Here is a 21,692-nt window from a genome sequence, read left to right on the forward strand (position 1 = left end):
ACTGTGGGAACACTGTGTTTTTACTTTTTCCCGAATTCTGTCAGTAACGTTGGACTGTCTTGTATCCTTTGCACCATTGAATAAATCTCCAGATAAAATTGAAGTATAAATACAAAGTGAGGATCTTTTTGGAGGAAAGCCTTTCCTTTGGAGTCCTTGGAGAACATGGGCGAGGAGTTACTGAACACTTTGGAATAAATGTAAGTGATAATAAATGTCGCTAAAGCTTTGTTTCTTTCTGGGCTTTTTTGGTGTGGGTAGGAGCGGTAAAGAAGGGCAAGTGCTGACACTTGGCTGCAGTTCTACTTACTGTGCTGAATTCTGATAGGAGAAGAATGCAACTTGCACTATTCTCTTTTTATGTGTCTTCTCTCCCTCTCTCTCCTCTTCCATAATATCCCGTTACAATTCACTCTGGATTTGAATTTGGCTCAGACTTCTGTTTCCAAGAATAAAATGTGTTTAGGCAAAGTCTTGTTGAATAATTCGTGTTAGAGTAAGAGAAATAATGATGTGCCATTTTTTATTCTTTGAGGATAGTGTGTGTAGCAGGGCACTAGGGTGCTTGCTACTGACATTAGGAATAAGGGCTGCTGAAGCTCCCTAAGACAGCACAGGTGTTGGTTGCCGGAGCAGCCAGGCTGGTCACATGACTTTATAAACAGCCCAGGCCAAAGCCTAGCAGCAGTTCCCTTCTGGCAGCCTGAGGTGCAGGAGAGCCCAGCAGAGCAGAGACGAGCGGTGCAGCCTGAGCACCTAAGGGGCCGCACCATGGAGAGGGTGGAGAGAACCCTGACTGAGACGCCTTTGCAAGAGGGCCAGGTGGGCCTGGACCCTATGTTATAGCCGGTAGGCTTATTTTGAGTTAGAGCCGGTTGGCTGGTAGCTTTGCTTTGCTGTTGGGCTGTTTGTATAATACCAGAGGACCGGGTGAGTCTATAAGGGGTGGAGGAGGCCTCATAGGGACCCCGCAGTAGCGTGGGAGGGGGTCCTGGTGCCGTAGAGGACGCAGCTTTGATAGGGGGCAGCGAGAAGCCCCGGAGTGAGAGACCGGAGGACCGGGCAAGGCTGTAGGGGTGGGGGAAGCCTCATTAGGAGCTCCCCTGGAGTGGGGGGGGGGGTTCCTAGGTGCCCTGGTAGGGCACAGTGATTGGTGCTGGAGCTAGCACTGTGGGTAAGTGCCAGAGAGAGGCGTGACGTTGTGGGGTGTCGTGACCCCGGCCCCGTGGGGGGCGCGTATTTTGCCCAGTGGGCGTAGGCCCGAGAAGGCGGGTCTGGGGGCCAGGTAAGGCTAAGGCCGCCTGAGCCCCAACCTCGGGAAGCCTGAGTTGGGCGTAGAGGACCTCAGTGCGGGCAGACACACGAGAAGCGCGAGCACAGGCCCACGTGCGGGCAAGGAGCGCGGCATAGGCCCCAGGGAGGGCGAGGAGCGCGGGAAGCGTGGCATAGGCCCCAGGGAGGGCGAGGAGCACAGGAAGCGTGGCATAGGCCCCAGGGAGGGCGAGGCTCAATAGAGCCGAGCACGCGATTAGAGGCCGGAGAGGACCAAACGCGTGACTAGAAGCCCGGAAAAGGGTGAGAGGGTGAACAGAAGCCTGGGAGGGGCAAGTATATCAGGCGCGCATATGGAGGGACCCCAGAGAGAGGGAGTGCGCGTATTGAGAGACCCCAGGAAGGGGCGAGCATACGACACAAGAACGTCCGGTACAGCTGCAAGGCTTGGGGCTTGCTAAAGGGGAGGTTGGAAGCACGCGTAGCCCATAAGGTTGGGGTGCACCAGGTCGGTACACCCAGGATAGGGGAGGGGATATACTTGGGCACCGTGTCCAAGGGGACAATAAGGCAGCCTCCCTTGTAGAACTATTTAAGATCAAGACGTGGTGGGCGAGGTAGAGGGTGCTGAGTCGCCCTACTTGGCACGGTAGGGGCGCTAGAGGGATCACGGCCGCTCATGCGCCCCGCCCCGTGACAGTGTGTTTTGCATCTGGAAGTGGATATATTTTACACAGGGAAATTTTTAACCCAGTACTTGTCTCATGCATATGTGTTTGTACGTAAACACACAGACACATGCTTCTTCAATTTGCATAGTACTAGACTTCTGCATATATGGTCAAATTGGATCTTAATTTTAAATACCATAAAATTGTTAAATAAAATGTAGGGAGCGGAGAATCCTCTTTTAAAAAATCCATGTTATAGATTGGCACGTGTCATGACTTCCCAAGGCTTTCTTATGATATCCTTTTACTAAAACAGTGGCGGCTAAACAAAATGGTGACTATCTATCATACCTGTAATTTGTTCTAGCCTGCACTTGAGCATGACATGAGGCTGGGATTGGGCAAAAGTATCTTAAAACGAAAACTAAAAGGTACTAAAGGAGTATCAGTCAGGAATGCCCTGGTTAAGATGGTTCCACTTTTTTACTTAAATGTTATATTTAACATAGACTGAATTGAGTCTTCAGATTTAAAGACTCTTCAAGGGAGCCATTAAACTTTCTAACATTTTTTAATAACTAAAATTCTTGCATTCCAAGAGAGAAATTGTATATTTTTTAAATTGCTATATAAAATCTGGCCCATATGCTGTTTTGGCTTTCTGTCAATACAGCCAGAATCCCTATAAACTTACGCTTTCAAAAAAAAGTCAGAAGCGCCCCTCCATGTGTTCATATTTCCCATTTTCTTCCAGTGGGGATTTGGTGGTTTGCAAATAAAGGCATCTGGGCTCTTCCTCCACATGTTTTGTAAGCAGGTCCTATAGTCCTGGTATGACCATAGGACTTTCTTGTGCTAGCAAATTGAGAGCACAAATAAATGTTTACCTGACATGCCTTGAAAAGGAGAGTAGGAGCTGCTGCTCTGGACAGTTCAGCAGCTGTGGTTGTTCCAATTACAGGTGCAGAGTTTGTAGCCATGCAAGTGTAGCAAAACTGCTCCAATTTTAGCCCTGCATCATCCAGGATTAAAGTTGAGATGATTTAGCCTATCAGTTACCACTACATCATGTACACCGAGCAGATAAAAGTCAAACAGCTGTTGTTCGTTCCCAAAGAGTAGCAGGGGCCTTCCCTTTCCCTTTTGAAGCTCTCCCAAGTAAATGTTTGTCCATGCCCTAAAGTTGAAGCCTATAATGGGGTATTCCCAACTCAGGAAAACCTGCCGCCCTGTACTAAGAAACATGGAATTGGATGATTTGTATAACCAAGGCCCCTGCAGCCATTCTCTCCCTTAGTTATGCGAGTTGGACAGGAAAGAAAACCTCTGGGAGACAGTATCAGTACTTTAGAGGGAGCTTCTGCACCATTATGAATGATGAGTGGGCTGAATTGTGTGGTGGTCTGAACTCTGGTATTCTTTGTTCTCTACTGATTCCCTTAGTTCCTTCACACACTTCTCTGCCATGCCCATCTTTGCTGCCTCTTCCTATTTGTCTCTTAATCATTTGCTTTCTTGACTCTCACAGCCTACATACTATATTTAAAAAAAAAAAAAAGAGTAAGACAAACATTATAGGAAGTAAAACAAAAGCAGAATTGCCATAAAGTTTGGTTGGCTTACATGTTAAATTCCTTTACGCATTCATAGTCTTTATCGGTGTTGTTTATTCAGAGCAAAGGCTTGTTGCAGTAGAGATCTCTGTGCATTACCATATATCTTACAAAGGAGAACTTTCTTGTAGTTTGAGTTAATGAGACAGTTAAGGATCCAAGCCCCAGTCCAATTAAACATGTTTTTAACTTAAAATGTATGAGAATTATGCCACATTTAAGTAGGATTACTTTTGCTTAAAGTAAAGCGTGTTTCTGAACTTTTTGCTGAATTGGAGCCTAAAATGACCTAACTTGTTTTTTTACATGTTGCATACATTACCATGCCTGAACAGATCTAAATAAATGATATATGTAGCCAATATTCTTTTATTTGTGTAAGTCAAAAATTGTTATGCTAACTTCAACTGTGCTTTGTAATTGATATTGTATGCATATGTGGCAGCTTGCTGAAACTTTTCCAGTATTCATAAATGTTAAAGTATGGTATTTATTTGAATTGCAGTTTATTCTGCAAATAGCATCAATTTAATAACAAAAAAACCCCCTTTCGTATCTTGTCCTCTGATTTATTCTGCTCATCAAATAGCAGATTGATGATATAGATCTCATTAGCGCAAACATGGAGAATTCCCTTGCTTCTATTGGAGGATTTTGCTGTGGAAGATCTTTTCTTATAGACCATCAGGTAAGCCAGCTTTTATTTTATTTTTTTAGTGGAGTAGCAGGCTGGGTTACTGAGACCAGTGCTTTAATAACTTCCATTTAGAAGCTACACCTTGATTGCATGCAGTTTTATTCCACATACCAACCCTCTTGTTCCAAAAAATTATGTGGATGAATTGGAGGACTTTTTGTTAAATGCTTTACTGAAACAGAAATAGCTTGGTGTTCAGTTATTTAAATCAAATGACATTAAAGATTCTTTGTAGTATCATGAATAAACAAAACTGAAATGTTGTCTTTTTATTGCTTTTCTCAGCGGTTATCTGGTCAGGGGTACTGCTTTTCAGCCTCTTTACCTCCTTTGTTAGCTGCTGCTGCTATTGAGGCCCTCAACATCATGGAAGAGAATCCAGGTATTTTAACTGGAGAAACAGTGCTTCAAGATATTGCAAAATGTGTTTTCTGCCCCCCACCCCCTTTTGAGTCTCAGTAATGACCATCCAAGTTCAAGATTAAAGGCTTCTGAGCACAGTTTTCTGCCACTGTCACTCTTTATTTATCCTTTTAATTTCTACCTTCCTCATTTATTTTACCCTTTTGTTAAATGATTTGTTTCGCTCCCTTCCCATTGTTTCTGTTCCTGGCATTCTTTAGCTCTTCTTGTTTTAGCTCCCACTCTTCCTTTTTTATGCTACACTATCATAGCTCTTGCACTTTCTCCCTCAGTGACAGTGAGTGAGATATAGATGTAGAAGGAGCCATAGAAGGAGCCCCTTTTCAATTTGTAGTGAAAAATAGTTTTAAAACATCAGTTTTGTTAATTCACTCCTCCTAGTTGATACTTGGGAATTTTCAAGGACAGTTAAGTGGTGGGGGGTCAGTTGGGGAAGGGGAGTATTACCCATGATTCAAGGCTCCTTTCCCATTTTTCTTTTCTGTTTCTTTCCTCCAACTAGCACTTTCTATATGATCCAGGATCAGTTGGATCAAATGAGCAAGACCTGAATTTATACGTCCTGGAATAGTTTAAGTGTAGGGAAATGGCACAGCAGTTCACTTTTCAAAGCCTCTTACATAATGTTGGAAATGGGAATGTGCAGGGTTAAGCAGCTCTGAAAGCTTATACCGCACCTCATTTTAAAACAAATGCTTATTGTGGTTTTTTAGAAATATAAAGTAGAAATGAGACTGAATCCGTTTTCTTTTGTCTAGACATTTTTCAGGTTTTACGAGAGAAATGCAAGCGGGTTCACAAAGCTTTGCAAGGGTAAGCTCTTTATTTTTCGACCATCATCAATTTGCTTAGCATTTTATAAAGATACCTCTGGAAAAGGACTCATCAGGCATTTATACGCATACTTTTTCAGGCTGTGACGCACTGGATCTCCAGTGCGTCGGAGCAGATTCGATTAATTGAGTCTGCTCTGTACACGAGGTAATGTGCATGGCACTGCATTGCATGCAGTTGTATAAGTGGTGAAATGCATGTTAGTGCAGAGAAAATGACAGCAGTGCACTTTTGAACTAAAATACCTGTGTGTTTTAGTTCAAAAGTGCACCACCAGCATTTACCCCATGCTGATGCACTTTTTGCCATTTATACATATTTGTGCTGCAGTGCCAGGCAGTTTACTCTCCCTCTCCAAGTAATTTGCACTTGTTCTGATATGTAGCCTGAGAGAGGATTGCCAGGAGGCACTGTAGCACTTAAAAGGGAAAGAAGGCTTCCATTTTTTCCCATTCTCCAAATATGTCATCTTAATATACAAGGCTAATAAAAATGCATATTAGTCTAAGTCTGAAACTTTTGAGTCTACTTACAGATCTTGAAGTGAGATTATCTCCTGTTTGCTTAATGTCTCAATGCATTGATGTTCTCAGGTCCCTGCAGATGAAATTCTAATTTAAATCTCTAACCAACAGCAATATAGCATTGTAGTAGTGTAATGTAGACTGACCACGTATAGCATATTCACATAGACTGGTAAATATGTCTTGTATAACATCTAATACCCGAGTCATCACATATCAAATTAATATCACAAAAAATGCTTCCAGTCTACAGCATATGCTTCTTCACATGACAAAAACTATGTTATAATTTAGTGTAAATTTAATGCTTATGGAAACTGCCACTTGAAGTTTAGATTTTAAATAACGGAGCTGTTGATTTTTTTTTGAAAGAGTAAACCTTGCCACTATAGCTTATTATCTCAAAATTTCTGTTTAAGAGAAAACTGTACTAGCAAAGTTAGTGCCAGTACTGAGTTTTGGGGTTTTTTAAAAAAAATATAACAGTAGTTTTATGGCACAGTAATTGCTCTAGGTCTGAAAATTAAATAAGGGATTGAAAAATAAATAAAAGGTATATGCTCCTTAATTTATAATTCTAATTCAGCTTTGTTTCATATTTAACTCTTTTAAAAAAATCCATCAGTGCATGGCAGTAATCTATAACCCAATTTTAATTACACAGTTTTTAATGTTTAAGGATTTTTATCAGTGATCAGTTATTTCTAACCATCTGCTTTTTATTTCAAAATGGTATTTGTGTTAACCAGCATTCTTCATACCTGCATTTCTGATAGCCATTTACCAGGTAGTCTTATTTTCAGTGTAGGAAATTTTCTGGTTATCTTAAGTCACTTGTTGCTTAAAGTTTTGTTTTTTGATTAATCATGTCATTTTAAAACAAGTTCATTTCCTTCATTTGTCTGCTGTCGATAGCGTTTGTTTTGGGCTGAAGGCCTTATTGTTTCAAAGATTTATAGAATGTGCTGGTATTTTATAAGTAATAGTAAGGAGAGACAGGTACTGTGACTTAAAGTTGTATTTGATGACTGAAAATTGGAATTTAAGGTAAAATGGGCTTAACAGGTATATAACTACACTATTCTATAACTGTGGGTTTTTTAAAATTCTTTAATTAGAATAGCTTAGGAATTTTCCACCGAAACGTTTTCACTGGGAAAATGTCCATTTGTTCAAACAAATGTTTTCATAAAGCATCTATGTTTCAGTGAACTTCCAGTGAACCATGGGCAGGTTGTGGCAGAAATATGATTGTTTTCTTGCCAGTTTAATCAGAATCCTAGGCTTCCAGGATTGGCAGTTTTATTTCTTGATGTTACATCACTGACAGTAACAAAACAGTGGATTTTATACCATATTACAGTCTCTATTTCATTTCATTATTGGTATTTAGAGACAGGAGGGTTTACCTAGTCAGATATCTAATAGTTAATAAAAAATATCAAGGAAAGACAGCTGGTGGGGAGAGGGAAGAGGAGTAGCTTGATGCTGAAAAATAGCCGAACTCTTTTTGATCTAAAACTTAAAAGTTGACCTTTGAGCAAAGATCAAGCATGCAACAACTTAGGCTGGAAGATGTGGCAGAGAAGGGGTTAGACTGGAAACAATAGGCAGCCGTAACTAAAAAGTTGCAACCAGCAGGCCCTTGTACTTTATGCAAAACTACAGCATGCATGGTGTGAGTTATCTTAATGGGGAGACTGCAAAAACCATTTGTAGCAGAAATTTTCTTGTGTAATTCTCAGATCAGTCCTCAGTCTCTCCTATCTTCTCACTCTTTGTCAACCATTTCAAAGCCCTAGATGGACATTTACTGTGTCCAGACTTCTAGTGCAGAACACATAAGAAACATCCTCATTCACGTAGTGTCATTCCTATCAATACATGTTCAAATAGCAACAGCGTGCTACTTGATTTACTAGCATGTTTAGTTTTGGAAACTAGTGTAAAGTAAAGTGTTTTAATTCTATCAGAATAGAACTAGCAAATAAGGCTGCCTAAAGACATTGAATACAAGGTAGGTGTGTGTGTGGTTGTTCATTCAGGTTACCTATTCATATCCTACAATTGAGGTACTGTCAGGTTGCGATACCAAAAAAGCCAATTGACGGAATAAATTGAGGAGCAATAAATCATCAGGGCTGCATGATTATCTGAATGTTTGGAAGGAGTTCAAAGAAGTGCCAAATTCTCTTAAAAAAAGGAAAGGAAAATTCAGTCACACCAAGGTCAGTAGCTGTACTGAAAACTTGTAATGCTCCTGACAAATGCATTAGAGGGCCTTAATTCAGAATCGAGAAAAATGGGTTTTATATATAAATATAGGGAAATTATGAGAAAAGACTGTAAAATAAATAAAAAGACCCCAAACAAACAAAAACCCCCATATGTACCTTTATTTTAATAACCTTCCTAGTAACTACAACAAAATAGTGGCTAAAAGCTGTTTGCATTTTTTTTTTTAAATCTCAACTTTCTGTAATTTTTTTGTGAAGGTAAATACTGTCATGCATCAGAACAGTGGTACCTAGTCCCTGTGCAAGCTAGATCTGCCCAGACTCAATCCAGTACCCAGAGTGGGTGCTGTGGAGCCCCATCCTGCCATGGGGGAGTGGGGAAGCCTAGCCTGCTCCAACTACATGGAGGAAGTGGATATGGCCCAGCTCCTGTGGGAGGAATAGGACAGGCAGGGAGAAAAGGGGGCATGGGGCTGGCCCCAGAGGGGGAGAGAGAAAGGAATGGGGGTGGCGGGAGTGAAACCTGGACCCAACCCAGCCTCATGGAGGAAGGCGGTGTAGCCTAGCTCCAATCTGGCAATGTGTCGGGAGGGTTGTGGCCTAGCTGCAACGCACTGCTTGGGGCTTGAGATTTTGCCAGTGGGGAGAAGGGGTGTCAGTACTAATTTCTACTGCCAAATTTCCTGACCTGTGGGGAGCCCCACTGACCATATTCCAAGGCTCTGCAGGGTGCATTTGGCCTGTGGGTCAGAGGTTCAGCACCCCCGCATTAGGAAGTGGTCCAAAGATATATTAAATTTCAATCTAGAAAATGATTAACTGTGGGGTTTCCCAGTATTCTGTACTAGAACAGATAATTAATATTTCTTTCAAATCCTCCAGGAAAAAGGTTGAACACCAGGGTGGCATAACTTGCAAAAGAGACAGTTGTTTCATTTAGACAGCATTGGAAAATTTAGAAAATTGCGTAATTCAATAGCAGATGCATAAAAACTTAATGGAAGAAATTATTCAAACTGCTCTTACATGTAATTTAATTTCAAACTAATACCCTAGAAAAGGAGCAAGAGAATAAAATAGTGAGAAGAGGCCTTCAGCTTTATGGTGTATGTCAACAACTAGCTTATGGAGGGAAGGAGAGTATTCTTAAACCCTGCAATAAAGTCATTTGATTACTCCATGCTGTAGTGTCTGACATCTTCTCCTAGGCACCAGGGACAAGTCACTCAACTAGATTCTTCTGTAGTGATGCTTGAGGTTGGATGATTTCTCTGCCTTATTTAAAAACAGGGTACATGAAGCAATTGGAGTTAGGAAATAGCTTTATGAAAATTTCAGTATTTTATTGTTAAATTGGAAAAACTAAGGAAAGGAACAAGAGAAATGGAGAATATCCTTTAAAATCTTGTGACTCAAATTTATTCCATAGTGCTGGTAGAGAATTTTCCAAAATTTTTCATAGGGGAAGGCAGATTTGTTGAAACTAAATATTTTACAGAAATGGTTTTGCAAAAATACAGTATAACCTCATCAATCTGGCATGCTTGGGACCGAGCACCTGCTAGAAATGTGAAAATTCTGGATTTTTGAAACTGGAGCAGCAGCCAGTAATGTGGGGGCGGCGGCCAGTCCTGGACCAGCGACCACGCAGGGAAGAGCAACAGGGGGTGGTGGATGGTGGTGGTAGCCACTGCATACAAGCTTCCCCCACTGCTCCCTCTCTGATGTACTGTATTTTTAAAAAGTGCCAATTTTTTTTATATCTGGATTTATGAGGTTATACTATATATCCATCTAATAATATTCAGCCAGGGTCATGGTGGAAATCTATTTAATTTCCTGTTGGCTGACCTGGGAGGCTGCTGTGGGCCCCAAGGTTTCCATGGTCCCTGTTTTCAAGGAAGCACCACCAGGGATATTGCTCTCGGGTCGAGGGCCTGGCTGCCCTGATCAGATTCAGGACTTTGCTTCCAGCTTGACATCTTGAAGCCCTGAGAGCTCCAGCTTCCTGCTCCCTGTCAGTCCTGGTAGACAGGCAGACAGGTAGAGATCAGAGGACAAGGTTCAGTTTTGTTTCTTATTTTCTTATTTTTCATTATCTCTTTTCTGCAGAAAATGAAGATAATCCTACTTTAAAAAAACCCCTTTTTTTTGCAGACTTCTCTGTACTACACATACTCCTTTATTCACAAATATTCCTTTTGGATTTTATTTCATGTAAGCAAAGGCCACAAGAAAACACAGTTAATTCTTCTTTTACATGCAGTAAGTTGCCCTTTGTCTGAAAGAGCCGTGTTTAAACTTATTGTTCAGCATTGGTTGGATGGCAGCTGGAGTCAGATGAAGGTTAGTTAACAAGAATTCTTACTGACAGGAGGAACTTTAAATTAAGCACCAGATTGGGATTTGCATGCACTCTGAGTTGAGTGTATAGTTAAGACAAAGCAGTATTGTGTGGACAGTCAGTGAGATTCAAAGTTTGAATTGGCAGTGATACAAAGAGAGTTTCCTGCTCTGAAATACCTTCACTCTTGCCCACCTTTTCTCACTTCCCCATTTTTTTTCTTTCTGATCTTGTTCCTAAACACTTTACCTGTTTTAAATTTAATATGGTTGAATGTTACTCAGTTACCTGCAAAAATCATTATAGTGTTTGTGACTCATATCCTTAAAATCTCCTTGTCATCAATGGCATGTGGCATTCACAGAATTTTATCAGAACTTTGTACTTGGTCTTAAAACTAAGAAAGTATTTACCTCCACAGAAGCTTTCTAGTTCTGTGTTCAAGTTGGCATGGTGAAATCTTGTTTGGCTAAATTTTCCATATGTTCATTTTTAGAATTCTGCTTCTCTAGCTTTAGGTAATTTTTAAGGAATGAACCTAAACCCTGCCATCTGTGACAATATACATTTCCATTTGTGTTTCTACTTTGTAGAATAGCCTTACGCTGCCTTGGGTGGCTTTACCATCCATTGTCTTCCTCAGCATTCTTGGGGATGTATGCCAATATTGAAACACTTTAAGTACTTGACTTTAAGAAGCACCCTTGTATTGTATGTTTGAAAACATATGTAAATGTCTGCATGACACAGTAGTGTCTACAGTTCTGCAGCTTTCAAATGGGAGGCCCAGTTGACTTTCCTTTGAAAATTGGGCCCTTCAGTGAAGCTTTGTGGAAGTAATACAAGGCACACTTCATGCCTGAAAAACCTCTCTTCTTTCCACAGTGTTATTAATTCAGTATTTCTCTGGCACTCTGTCCCTTGAGCTGTCCTGCTTAATAGGAAAATTAATTGTAAAATTACAGTAAAGGCAACCCCTGCTTAACACTGTTTCACTTGGTGCTATTTCACTATAATGGTCATTTTAAATTGATACCTGATTTCGCTTAGCACTCAGTGACTTTCATTATAACACTCGCATTTGCCATCTTAGGTCATTAAAAACACTTGCGGTCACCATCTTGTATCATCAGATAGTTTTGATTTCACTTAACACACATTTTGCTTAACACTCAGTTTTTCAGGAACCAATTTAAAAGCGCTAAGCGGAGGTTGCCTGTACATCATCCGTAGTACGAGCTGACCATGGTCAGGAAGTCTAAGTTAAGACTGATACTAGATGTATAGTTAACGTATATGAAATGTTGTTTGGGAGCAAAGGTTTGCAGTTGATTTCCACTCCCCCCCCTTCCCCCCCCCCCGTCCTACTTGAATATTGGCTATATCTCCTTGACAGGATGTATAAAATACTGTATGTAACAGGGGTAATATTTCATGTCTATAGTGACCATATTTTACAGGAATCTGGTTAACACTCTTCTTTGTGAGCAGGAAAATCTACAACATATGAGCCACTATATTACCAAGTAAAATCTGTCAAATGTACTGTAACTGTTGCTTTTTTGTGATGCTTACTATGTTATAAAAGCTGTTTATCATCTCTCTCTGGAGAAACTGCTAATTTAATTCACTGCCCAAAACAAAATACTGTTTTTCCACATCCTTCCTTAAATAGGTAAAAAGCCATGCTAAACATCCTGTCCCCATTCCCCCCGCCTCTCCCATAAGCTTAAAACAGACTGATTTGGGGTGGTTAGCTCTATTTTTTTGGCAAAACTAACTGACCTTCTGTGTTTTGAAAAGATTTGAAAGCATCCCATTCTTGAAAAACAACAAATGGTTTATTGTAATATATAGGCTTAATGCAACTAGATTTATAAAACTCCTAAGGAAAGACCCTAAACTTACTTAAAAATTGTGTTAAAGGTTAACATTAGCTGTGGCAATTTGAAATGTAAGCAGTGAATTCTCATTTCTGTTGTACGTTCTGTTGGAGTAGTACAAGTTATTAAAGTAAAACAAGAAAAATTAGACAAAGTCAGTTGGAGAAAAGCCGATGAAGAATGTCAGGATAGGTGTTGTAGTAAGAAATACAACTGAACTAAAATAAGGACTTTATCTTGGCCAAATTCACCACAAGCAGGTTTTCTACATGATAGAAAGTGGAGGTGTATTCAGCTGAAGAATCAAATGCTTTCAATGAGTTGTCACACTGTTCTATAGCTTACTTTGTATTGTGGTTGCTTGTATAGACAAGTCAAAGGGTATACAACTTTTCTGTGCCACAGATTTCCTTGTAGATTTGTAATATGCTCCTAATGTTAAACTGTTTAATACAGGCGTTCAGGTAAAACCATCAAAAAACTGTATTTGAAGGTCATTTATATACTTTCAGATTCTTTATCCTGATAGGCTGGACGCTAAAAGTATTTGATTTGTTTCAGCATTTCAGGTTTAAAAGTAGTGGGCGTGTCATTTTCTCCAGCAATTCACCTACAGCTGAAAGAGAGCCAGGGGTCTCGAGAGAGTGACATAAAATTACTCAAGAGAATTGTAGATTATGTAAGTGTCCCTTTTTCAATCAAAACATAATTAGTCTTTAAGCAAACTAGTAAAGTAATCACTACATGTGGACAGAGGCCATGTCTCTGCTAAAAGTGGTAAGTATCACCAGTACAGCGCTATCATTGTAAAAGAAGTCAGTCGTTATGCTCAAGGATACGTTGAAATATTGGTGCATAGAAGAAAAGTAGAGACTCCTGACATAGTTGATTCCTTTATCCCTCTTTTATTTTATATTTTGCTAACCGTGTAAATGGTTAAGTAACTTAAATAGTAGCACTTTCAAACTGATTAGCTTCCTAATCAGTGATGTAGCCACTCCTTAGTACTTAAAGTACCCCCACTGACTTGAGATCCATGAAGTACCTAAGATAACAGTCCTCAGTCCATTTTAACTTCAGAACTCCCAAAAGACAGTCATCTGTACAAGGAAATATCAAAGCTATACTTCTGTACCAATACTTAAAAAACAAACAAACAAAAAAAAACCCGCCTTATCTGAGGTTTCTAAAACTTAAAGCTTAATGATTCAGTGTATACAGGGTTGTTTTTATTGTTTTTAATGCTCTGTTTTGTAAGAGTGCTAAAGCAAGCAAACTCAGGAAGTTGGATGGAAAGCAGTGTGTTCAAACTGCAATGGAGTAGGTTGAAATCAAATTGTAGGGAAGATCTTCCTAACTGTAAGAAGAGAGGGACACTGGGGCAAGCTGCCTAGGAAAGTTGGTTAATGTTCTTCACTAAATGTTTTCCAAAAGTCTGAATAAATGTATGTCTGACTTAAGAACAGTGATTCATGCATCTGTGCAGTGGTTAGAGCCCTTCCAAACCCTAGCATTCCAGTAATTCTAATATTGAACTCAGTGTTCCTGGCTTTGATCCCCACTTCTTTTTGCTGTGCAAAATCTTGCCATATTTGTCTTCTAAACAGAGTATGTAAATACTGTTTAGACCGTGTTTTAATGTAGTACATTTTGGTTTCCAGTGGCTTAACTGATAAATTTGTGTATCTGCAGTGTATGAACAGTGGTATTGCATTAACTCAGGCCTGCTATCTGGAGAAAGAAGAAAAATGTCTTCCTCCACCTAGGTTAGTAAAATTCAGAGAATATTTCTTTTTATCTGGTTTGCATGAGAGAGCTTATTATAATAACAGTCCTTTTCTGTTTTAAGCCTTTTTAATAGCCTGCAATGTGAAGACTGGGAGAACATGCAAACAGTAGAACTTTAGATGGGTATTACAGCCTGTCTTGTAAATAGCAGGTATATCAAAATTAGCTGAATCGTACAGATCAGGGGTGTCAAATTCATCAGGTTTCATGGGCCAGATGAGTGGTGCAGGGCTGGTCTACAGGCTGGATTAGGCCCACAGAGCAGCCCAGCAGGCCAGATCCAGTGGATGGGGCCAGGTTGGTGCCCACCATATACGACACAGGCCCCAGACTGATCCTACCTGAAGCCTGTGTGTTGGTCCTGGCCCTGTATGCAGCATGCAATGCATAGGGCTAGTCCAGCATGTATCACATGCGGTATGGGTTCAGTCCAAGACCAAAGGGCAGCACTGCAGGCTGCGTGATAGGGTTTTACAGGCTGTATATTTGACAACCCTGTTATAGATGATTGTATTGTCTCAAATGGCTTGCTATACCCCAGTTTCCTGCCAGGCAGTTTTTCATAAAATGCTCATTGATCTTGAGAGAAAGCGAGACTGAGATGTTGAGTGATGGACAAGTGGCACACTATGGTCCCTGACACACGTTACTCTTAAGACATGATTGACTGGTTAATCGCATCTTAAGTAGTGACCTGGCCACACATTCATCCATTTAATAGTGTGATAAAACCAAGAATAAGCGACAGCGTTATTACATAGATATATGTGCTGGTTCCTGCCACACCTTTAATTGAATGTGTGGCCAGTGCTTCCAGCCTCTGGAGCATGCTCCCAACTGCTCCAGAAGTTGAGCGCACTGGTCAGCTGTCTGGGGCTCTCAGCTGAGGGGAGGACAGTGAGCTTCTGCCCTGGGAGCCCTGATCAGCTGATGGAGCTCTGAGCCAAAAAATGCAGCATGCCTCTTTCTCCTCATCTGCAGCTGAGCTTTCTGATCACTGACAGGGCTCTCAGCTGTAGGGTTGCAATGTGCACTCCCACAGCTGGGAGCCCCATCAGCAGTCAGGCTGGACCTGATGATCTGTAGGGTCCCTTTCAGCCCCTAACAACTATGAAGCAATCATCATTCCCAATCATGAAGGGCCACCACGTGCTTCCGTGGCTGGGAGCTCCATCGCCTGATTGGAGCTTTCAGCCTTAAGAGCTTATGGTGCACCTCTGGGGCTGAGAGCTCTGATCAACTGATGGGGCTCCCAGCCATGGGAGCAAAGTCTGCTGGAGAAGGGGGAGCCTGGGAGCATATGCCATATGGTTTGCTTATTAACATACTGAATGAATCTATGGCCCAAATGCTACCTTTGACCAAGGAAGTTGCTTTCATCCTGATACATATTGAAACTAATATAGAAAAAATTAAAAAGCCCAGGTGGAAACATCTGCCATTACAGGAGCTAATTGTTCTTGTTTTCTTTTTCAGTATTCGAGTAGTGGTAACAGTGGAGCAAACAGAACAAGAACTGGACAGAGCTGCATCACTTATCAAGGAAGCTGCACAGTCTGTACTGAATTAGACTGCTGATTTGGATCCTTTTTTTTTTTTTTTCATATAAGGACACATGTTCCAAAGTATGATCTCTTGGTTTCCATTCCAAATGTTTAAGCTATTTATGGCTTGTCCGTTGGTGGAAAGGAAAGCTTGTTGATTAACAGGATTATTACAGAATGGTACAGGTTCGAGGGGCTGAATGATGAAGTTCATTATTTCCTACATGCACACAAACACGTACACACGCATTCTACATACGGAGTTTAGACTCTGCTTTTTTGCAACATTTAAATGGGTTGTTATCATTTCATCCAAGTATTCCCCCCGTTTTTTCTTAAAAGCCTTAAATTCCTTCCCTCAGCCCCTAAATGAGTTAAATATTTGCAAACGCTCATCTTCTTCTAAAAAGTTTCATATATGTAACTTCAATGACCATTGTGAGAATGTAGGAATTTTGAACATCTTCATTTAATTATTTGTTTAACATATTACTTATTTTAAGATGCTCCTGATACTTTCAAAAGGTAAATAATCTCTTAAGACATTATTTTGAACAATATAAGTACTTAAGTATTTTATTGTTGTAATGTACTGAGTGCTTAATTTCTTACACACTACTGCTTCCTTTAAGATGTTTCCTGAAATCAGTTCTTAAGCATCCCTGCCCATTTAATTCTGTTACCTACCAGCCAAATTCACATCTAATACTGTTTCCTTAATGTATTGGGCCTGTGAATATATGCATTTGACATATTATGGATGAATCTTTTAACTATTAAGTCATATACCTAAATTATGACCTTTAACTTTGGAATTTGCTGCTTTTCATATGGTGTGTACAGTCAGGAACCTAAAAACAAGTCTTGAAAAAAAGAGACGGACATGAATAACTTGAAAAAATGTTGAATAATAGTTTATTCAAGCAATGTGGGATGTACTAAAACAGCATCTCAAAAGTTAAATTCCTGATTCGCTTGCCAATAAAGTGTAATCTGGAGTGGGACTTTCCAAAATATCTAAAGGATTTTAGGTGTACAATTACTATTTGAAATGCACCTAAACTTTATATATTTTAAATCCCTGTAGTGCTTTTGAAAATCTCCACCTAAGGGGCAATGCTGTAAAATTTTACAATAAACAGTGTACCAGTCATTGAGAAAACAGCTGATGGGGGGTGGTGACAATAAATTGTAACTTTTTTATAAAACAAGAACCATCACTTAAGTATTCCAGGACTTTTTTTAGAAGGACTGTTTTGAAAACACTTTGTATTTTGCCTGTTCTGTATTTTGGGTTGTTTTATACTTATGTGCCTTTTTGGTTGCTGCTATGAGGACTACAGTACTATTTTTGGGAAAGAACTTTATTAAATAAAAAAGTTAAACATACATTTGATTGAAATGTTCACCTATCACACAGTTTAACTGCCTTGTTGAATGTTCTAAATGAGATACTTTACAGCCTCATTTTTTCAGTACACAGCAAACTTGTTTGTAGGCTGTCTTTCCTAGTCTCTCAAGATATATGCACTCACATACACCACCTAAAGTTGTGTGAACTTTACTTCCATGAACTTTCATGACTGAATCTACTGGCAATGAGAGCAGTGCCCCTAAAGACATTGATTGCATCTGGAGACCTTCACTGAAATGTGAAGGAATCACAGAAGTGCTATGGTAATACAAATACTTACGAGTCTGTACTGAAAACAGAAAGCCATGTCGTAACACACTTTGTGATAATATAGCAGGACTTTGAAGGGCTGACAACCTAAAGAAAGAGGTGAGCTGAAAACTGAGGGACAGACAAATTGACTTGCCGAAAGTCCCTCAGCAAAATCCTGTGACAGGACTAAGAATTGAACCCTACCACTAACTGTGCTATTTTTTTTTTTTAAATCCACAACACACAACTGCATTGTTGAACATGTCAGGCAAGCTCAAGCCATTAATGCAAGGTTGGGACTGTGTCAACATAGAAGGAGCAGGATGACATGTAAGCATAGCACACATGTAATGTTGTAATATTAAGTTACAGATTTAATACTCAGTGTACTTGTGTTTTCTTTCACACTTGAGCAGATGACTAATTTTGTGTTCTGTTTGCCTTTGAGTGGATTTTCCTTGATATTTGAAGGACCAAAAATATAATAGAGGCTAAGCATGCTTCTTATTAAACGGTGAAATTTGTGACAAATTCAAAGGCCATGAATAAATGCAACCTTTATCATAAGGTATTTTCTCCTCTGTTTTTAATGGGCATTCTAGTCTGTCTAATTTTGCTGATATCGGCATGCTATTACAATTGGTTAAAGCACTCTCAGTTAATTTCACTTGAAAACCTGATGTGTTATTTTGAGACTGGATCATTTGCCTCCATTGCTGCCTTTGATGGTGCACTTGGTTCATAATAGTGAAGTGTAATGATTGTAACTAGCTGTATTTGAATTCCTTTGGAGTGCACATTCCTACTGACAGGCTATGTAACCACTTTTCTGAGGTTACAGAGTCCTGATTGGCACAGAGAGAGCTCATCTGTGCCTGCTTTGGCAGAACTGGTCTTTCCATCCTGATACTTTTTTTAACTTATGTTTCTTAATATTTGACAGAGTAAGCAGATGGAGTTAATTGTGATTATAAAGAGGTTGGCTGGAGTTAGAGGATGACAAGTGATTCTGTTTAATTTAGGAAGTCATTAGAAATTTGTTAGGACTAGTTTTCAGTGTTGTCATACTGGAAGATGCATACACTAACAGATGAGGGGGGAAAGCCATTTTAATTGATTTGTGGTTATAAAGTAAATTACTATGAATTAAATTCCCTATTTTTATGCATTTCAGATGTCATAGTTCTTAAAATGGGAACAGGATTCAGTCCTGTTAAATAAAAACAAAGCATAAGATGTGTTAGCCAAAGGTGGATCAAAGCCAGAGGTGCTTTATCCTGAACTTCTGTTGGAGTTAAAGATCCAGATACTTAAATCTATGCTGATTTTTACAGCTCTAGTAAAGTGAACTTTGTCTTGATAAGACTATAGGCTAATATACCTCAAGTACAGATTAAAAGTATATTTGATCAAGAGTAACTTGCACTAATACTTTTAATAGAAATTAACATCTGGTACCTTGGGGCAAAACATGTTGAAGCTAATTAGTGGGGAAACTTTATTAAGTTGACCTGTTAATTAAATAGGCTAGTTATGAAATAATATAATTTGTAATACTTGAGAAGGTAAAGGAGCTGAGTAGTATGGAACTATAAATTTTATACTGTAAAATATTGGGATGAAGAAACTACTTGGAAGATTATTTAAAAAAAAGGAAAGAAAGAAAAAAAAACGTAGTTTACTTGAACATTTGAAAATAATTGATTTTTTTTTTTATTATTATTAGTTTAGCTCATTGCTTTTATAAGGAAATCTGCAATTCCCCTTTTTTATTTATGCTAGAAATCATTATTTTTGGGTGAGGGCAGAATACATAAGGAAAACATTAAGAAAGAAATGAAGGTATGGCTGAACAACTTTGATTTTACACTTTTGAAATGTGATCCAGGTCACTGCAGAGAATAGTGTACTGTCTCCTTTTTGTCACTCCATCTGGACCTTATTTTAAACAGGGTTGTGGGGTGTTGGCAGTCACCGATCTATGAAGCTGCTACTGCAAACGTATTTCACGTTTAGAGATGATTCAAGAAATATACGTGAGCTGTAAATGTTGCTTGAACAAAGGAAATATTTAGAGTTAACACAAAGCATTTGTGCATTAAACTGTTTCAGTATCCCAATAAAAGGAAGTATCTGGAGAACATTTTTGGTGTGTTTTTATGTTCCTTGGCAGTTTCATGTTAATAGGTCTGTCTTGATATTCCTCTGTGTGCTAGATCATTCCAAAATATGCATAATAAAAGTAAGGCAGATACCCTGATAAAATGTTCTTAAGATTCAGATAAGAAAATCCCAAGATTTTGAGAGGCCCTTTGAGAAGTCCACACCCATCCTGATGATGATGATGATGTCAGATCTCCCTTTTTCCCAGCATTCTTCCTCTGTCTGCAGCCTCCTTAAGGTGTTACCTCTTGTACCTCACCTTACTGGGGGAAGGGAAAGTTTCCTGCCATCTCCCTCTCTCATACTTAAGCATGTGGATGAACATGGGGAAGTCGACAGGTAAATATGAAGTGCATCTTTCAAGGCAGGGAAGCAGCAGCTAGAGAAGTCAGTTTTGGATTAAAAACTCTTGAGACAAAATCTGTTTCTTACTAGGTATTACACGATGCCTGCTAGGGTTTCTAGATGCTGCTGTTGTGTTAGTAGAAGTAGAGGCCTCCAGGTAGTCGGTATATTATGGGTGAATTGTATGTTAAACATCTCCCCTAACACTTCCAAAAACATTTTTGGTGTTGTCTTCCTGCAGTGCCAAGGTTTTGGTCATATCCTGTTTTCACTAGACTTACTATTATCAAAGGATATCTACATTCATTCCAAGCTGAAATTTGTCATGGAATTAGGAGCAAGCTTTATTTATCAGCTTGCTTTTATTTTCAAAAAGTGCCGGTTTAAGATACTTTTGTTTTATAGGGAGGAGGGCATGGCTAGAGAATCAGTAGGCTTTTTGATTGCCGTAGTGTTGGAGTGATAATATAGCTATGATGGTCCAGGAAATTAGAGAGGCATGGATATTTTGGGGTTGATATTTTTTTATTGCACCAGCTGCATGATTGGGAGAGATCTTAGACAAGGTCTTGAACACAAAGTACTCCTTGCATTTCACATATTTCGTGGACCATCATCACTACCAGCACTACCACAACATAGAGGATATTAAAATTTACCACCTATGATGGAAAATCCACAGCTTACAGGAAAAAGCACTGAACTCAACTGTATGTTTCTCAGACCTGAAGAAGAGTTCTTTGTGCTTGAAAACTTGTCTAAAAGGTCCCCCAACCATGTAGTATTGGTCCAGTAAAAGATATCACTCTCTACCCCCACCCCAAAAAAAGATATATTTTCCTCTCTCTTGATTTTGGACAGTCAGGAGCTTCTTTAGAGTTGACCAGTGTACAAAGCACCTTTCTCAGAAATTAAATGGTGGTAGTTGGAGTCAATAGGGAAGCAAATGGCAAGACCAGTCAGAATCTAAGACATGGGACTGAGAAGTTTCCCAGGGAGTTATTGGCTGCAGCTGTGTGTGAGCAACAAAAAGCAAATGGGAAGCAAGTGAAGTGCACTAGGGAGTATAGTTCAGGAATGAAGTATAGCTGCTTTTTGGCTCAGTACTTACTAAAAAACTGGACAAGGGTTTCTGAGCAAGAAAACTGCCTTCTGCTGGGTTTGTTTCACCGTCTTAAGCGAACGAGACTCTGTGCGAGTAAACAGGATGGCATAAAAACACTACCTGATTCACGTTTGTTTTGTCTCCCAACAAGTTATTAAAGAAGGCTCCAAGTATCGGCTAATCACTTGGTCAGAGATCAGCAACCTATGGCCCACAGTTGAATCTAGCCCATATAGCCACTGGATCCTGTCCAAGGATGTGGGGCTTTGACAACAGAGGACTCTCATGTGACTGGGAATAGTACCTCTTCCCCCACCTGCTTACACCCTCATGCTACAGTGGGGAGAATTTTCATAGATTTCATAGACATTAGGGCTGGAAGGGACCTCAGGAGATCATCGGGTCCAGCCCCCTGCCCAAAGGGCAGGAAGTCAGCTGGGGTCATAGGATCCCAGCAAGATAAGCATCCAATTTACTCTTGAAGGTGTTCAATGTAGGTGCTTGAACCACCTCCGCTGGCAGACTGTTCCAGACCTTGGGGGCTCGGACAGTAAAGAAATTCTTCCTTATGTCCAGCCTGAAA

At 39.8% G+C, this 21,692-nt stretch overlaps 1 protein-coding gene across 2 annotated transcripts in view; it reads left to right on the plus strand.

Moving 5' to 3' along the window:
• SPTLC1 (serine palmitoyltransferase long chain base subunit 1) overlaps positions 1-19,652 on the plus strand; it is a 58,621-nt gene extending 38,969 nt beyond the window's left edge. Inside the window, exons 9-15 of one of the 2 annotated variants that reach the window (XM_090038516.1) lie at positions 93-200; positions 4,146-4,244; positions 4,539-4,635; positions 5,435-5,489; positions 13,060-13,177; positions 14,191-14,264; positions 15,763-19,652. In XM_090038516.1, coding sequence (XP_089894642.1) covers positions 93-200; positions 4,146-4,244; positions 4,539-4,635; positions 5,435-5,489; positions 13,060-13,177; positions 14,191-14,264; positions 15,763-15,856 — 645 coding nt within the window. In that variant the 3' untranslated portion in view covers positions 15,857-19,652. The remainder of the gene's footprint in view (positions 1-92; positions 201-4,145; positions 4,245-4,538; positions 4,636-5,434; positions 5,490-13,059; positions 13,178-14,190; positions 14,265-15,762) is intronic. The other variant, XM_090038517.1, reaches the window with a different exon arrangement.
• Positions 19,653-21,692: the final 2,040 nt, after the last annotated feature.

This window comes from Crocodylus siamensis, chromosome 3 (assembly GCF_052110815.1).
Source record: "Crocodylus siamensis isolate JL-2025a chromosome 3, ASM5211081v1, whole genome shotgun sequence".
Lineage (NCBI taxonomy): Eukaryota > Metazoa > Chordata > Crocodylia > Crocodylidae > Crocodylus > Crocodylus siamensis.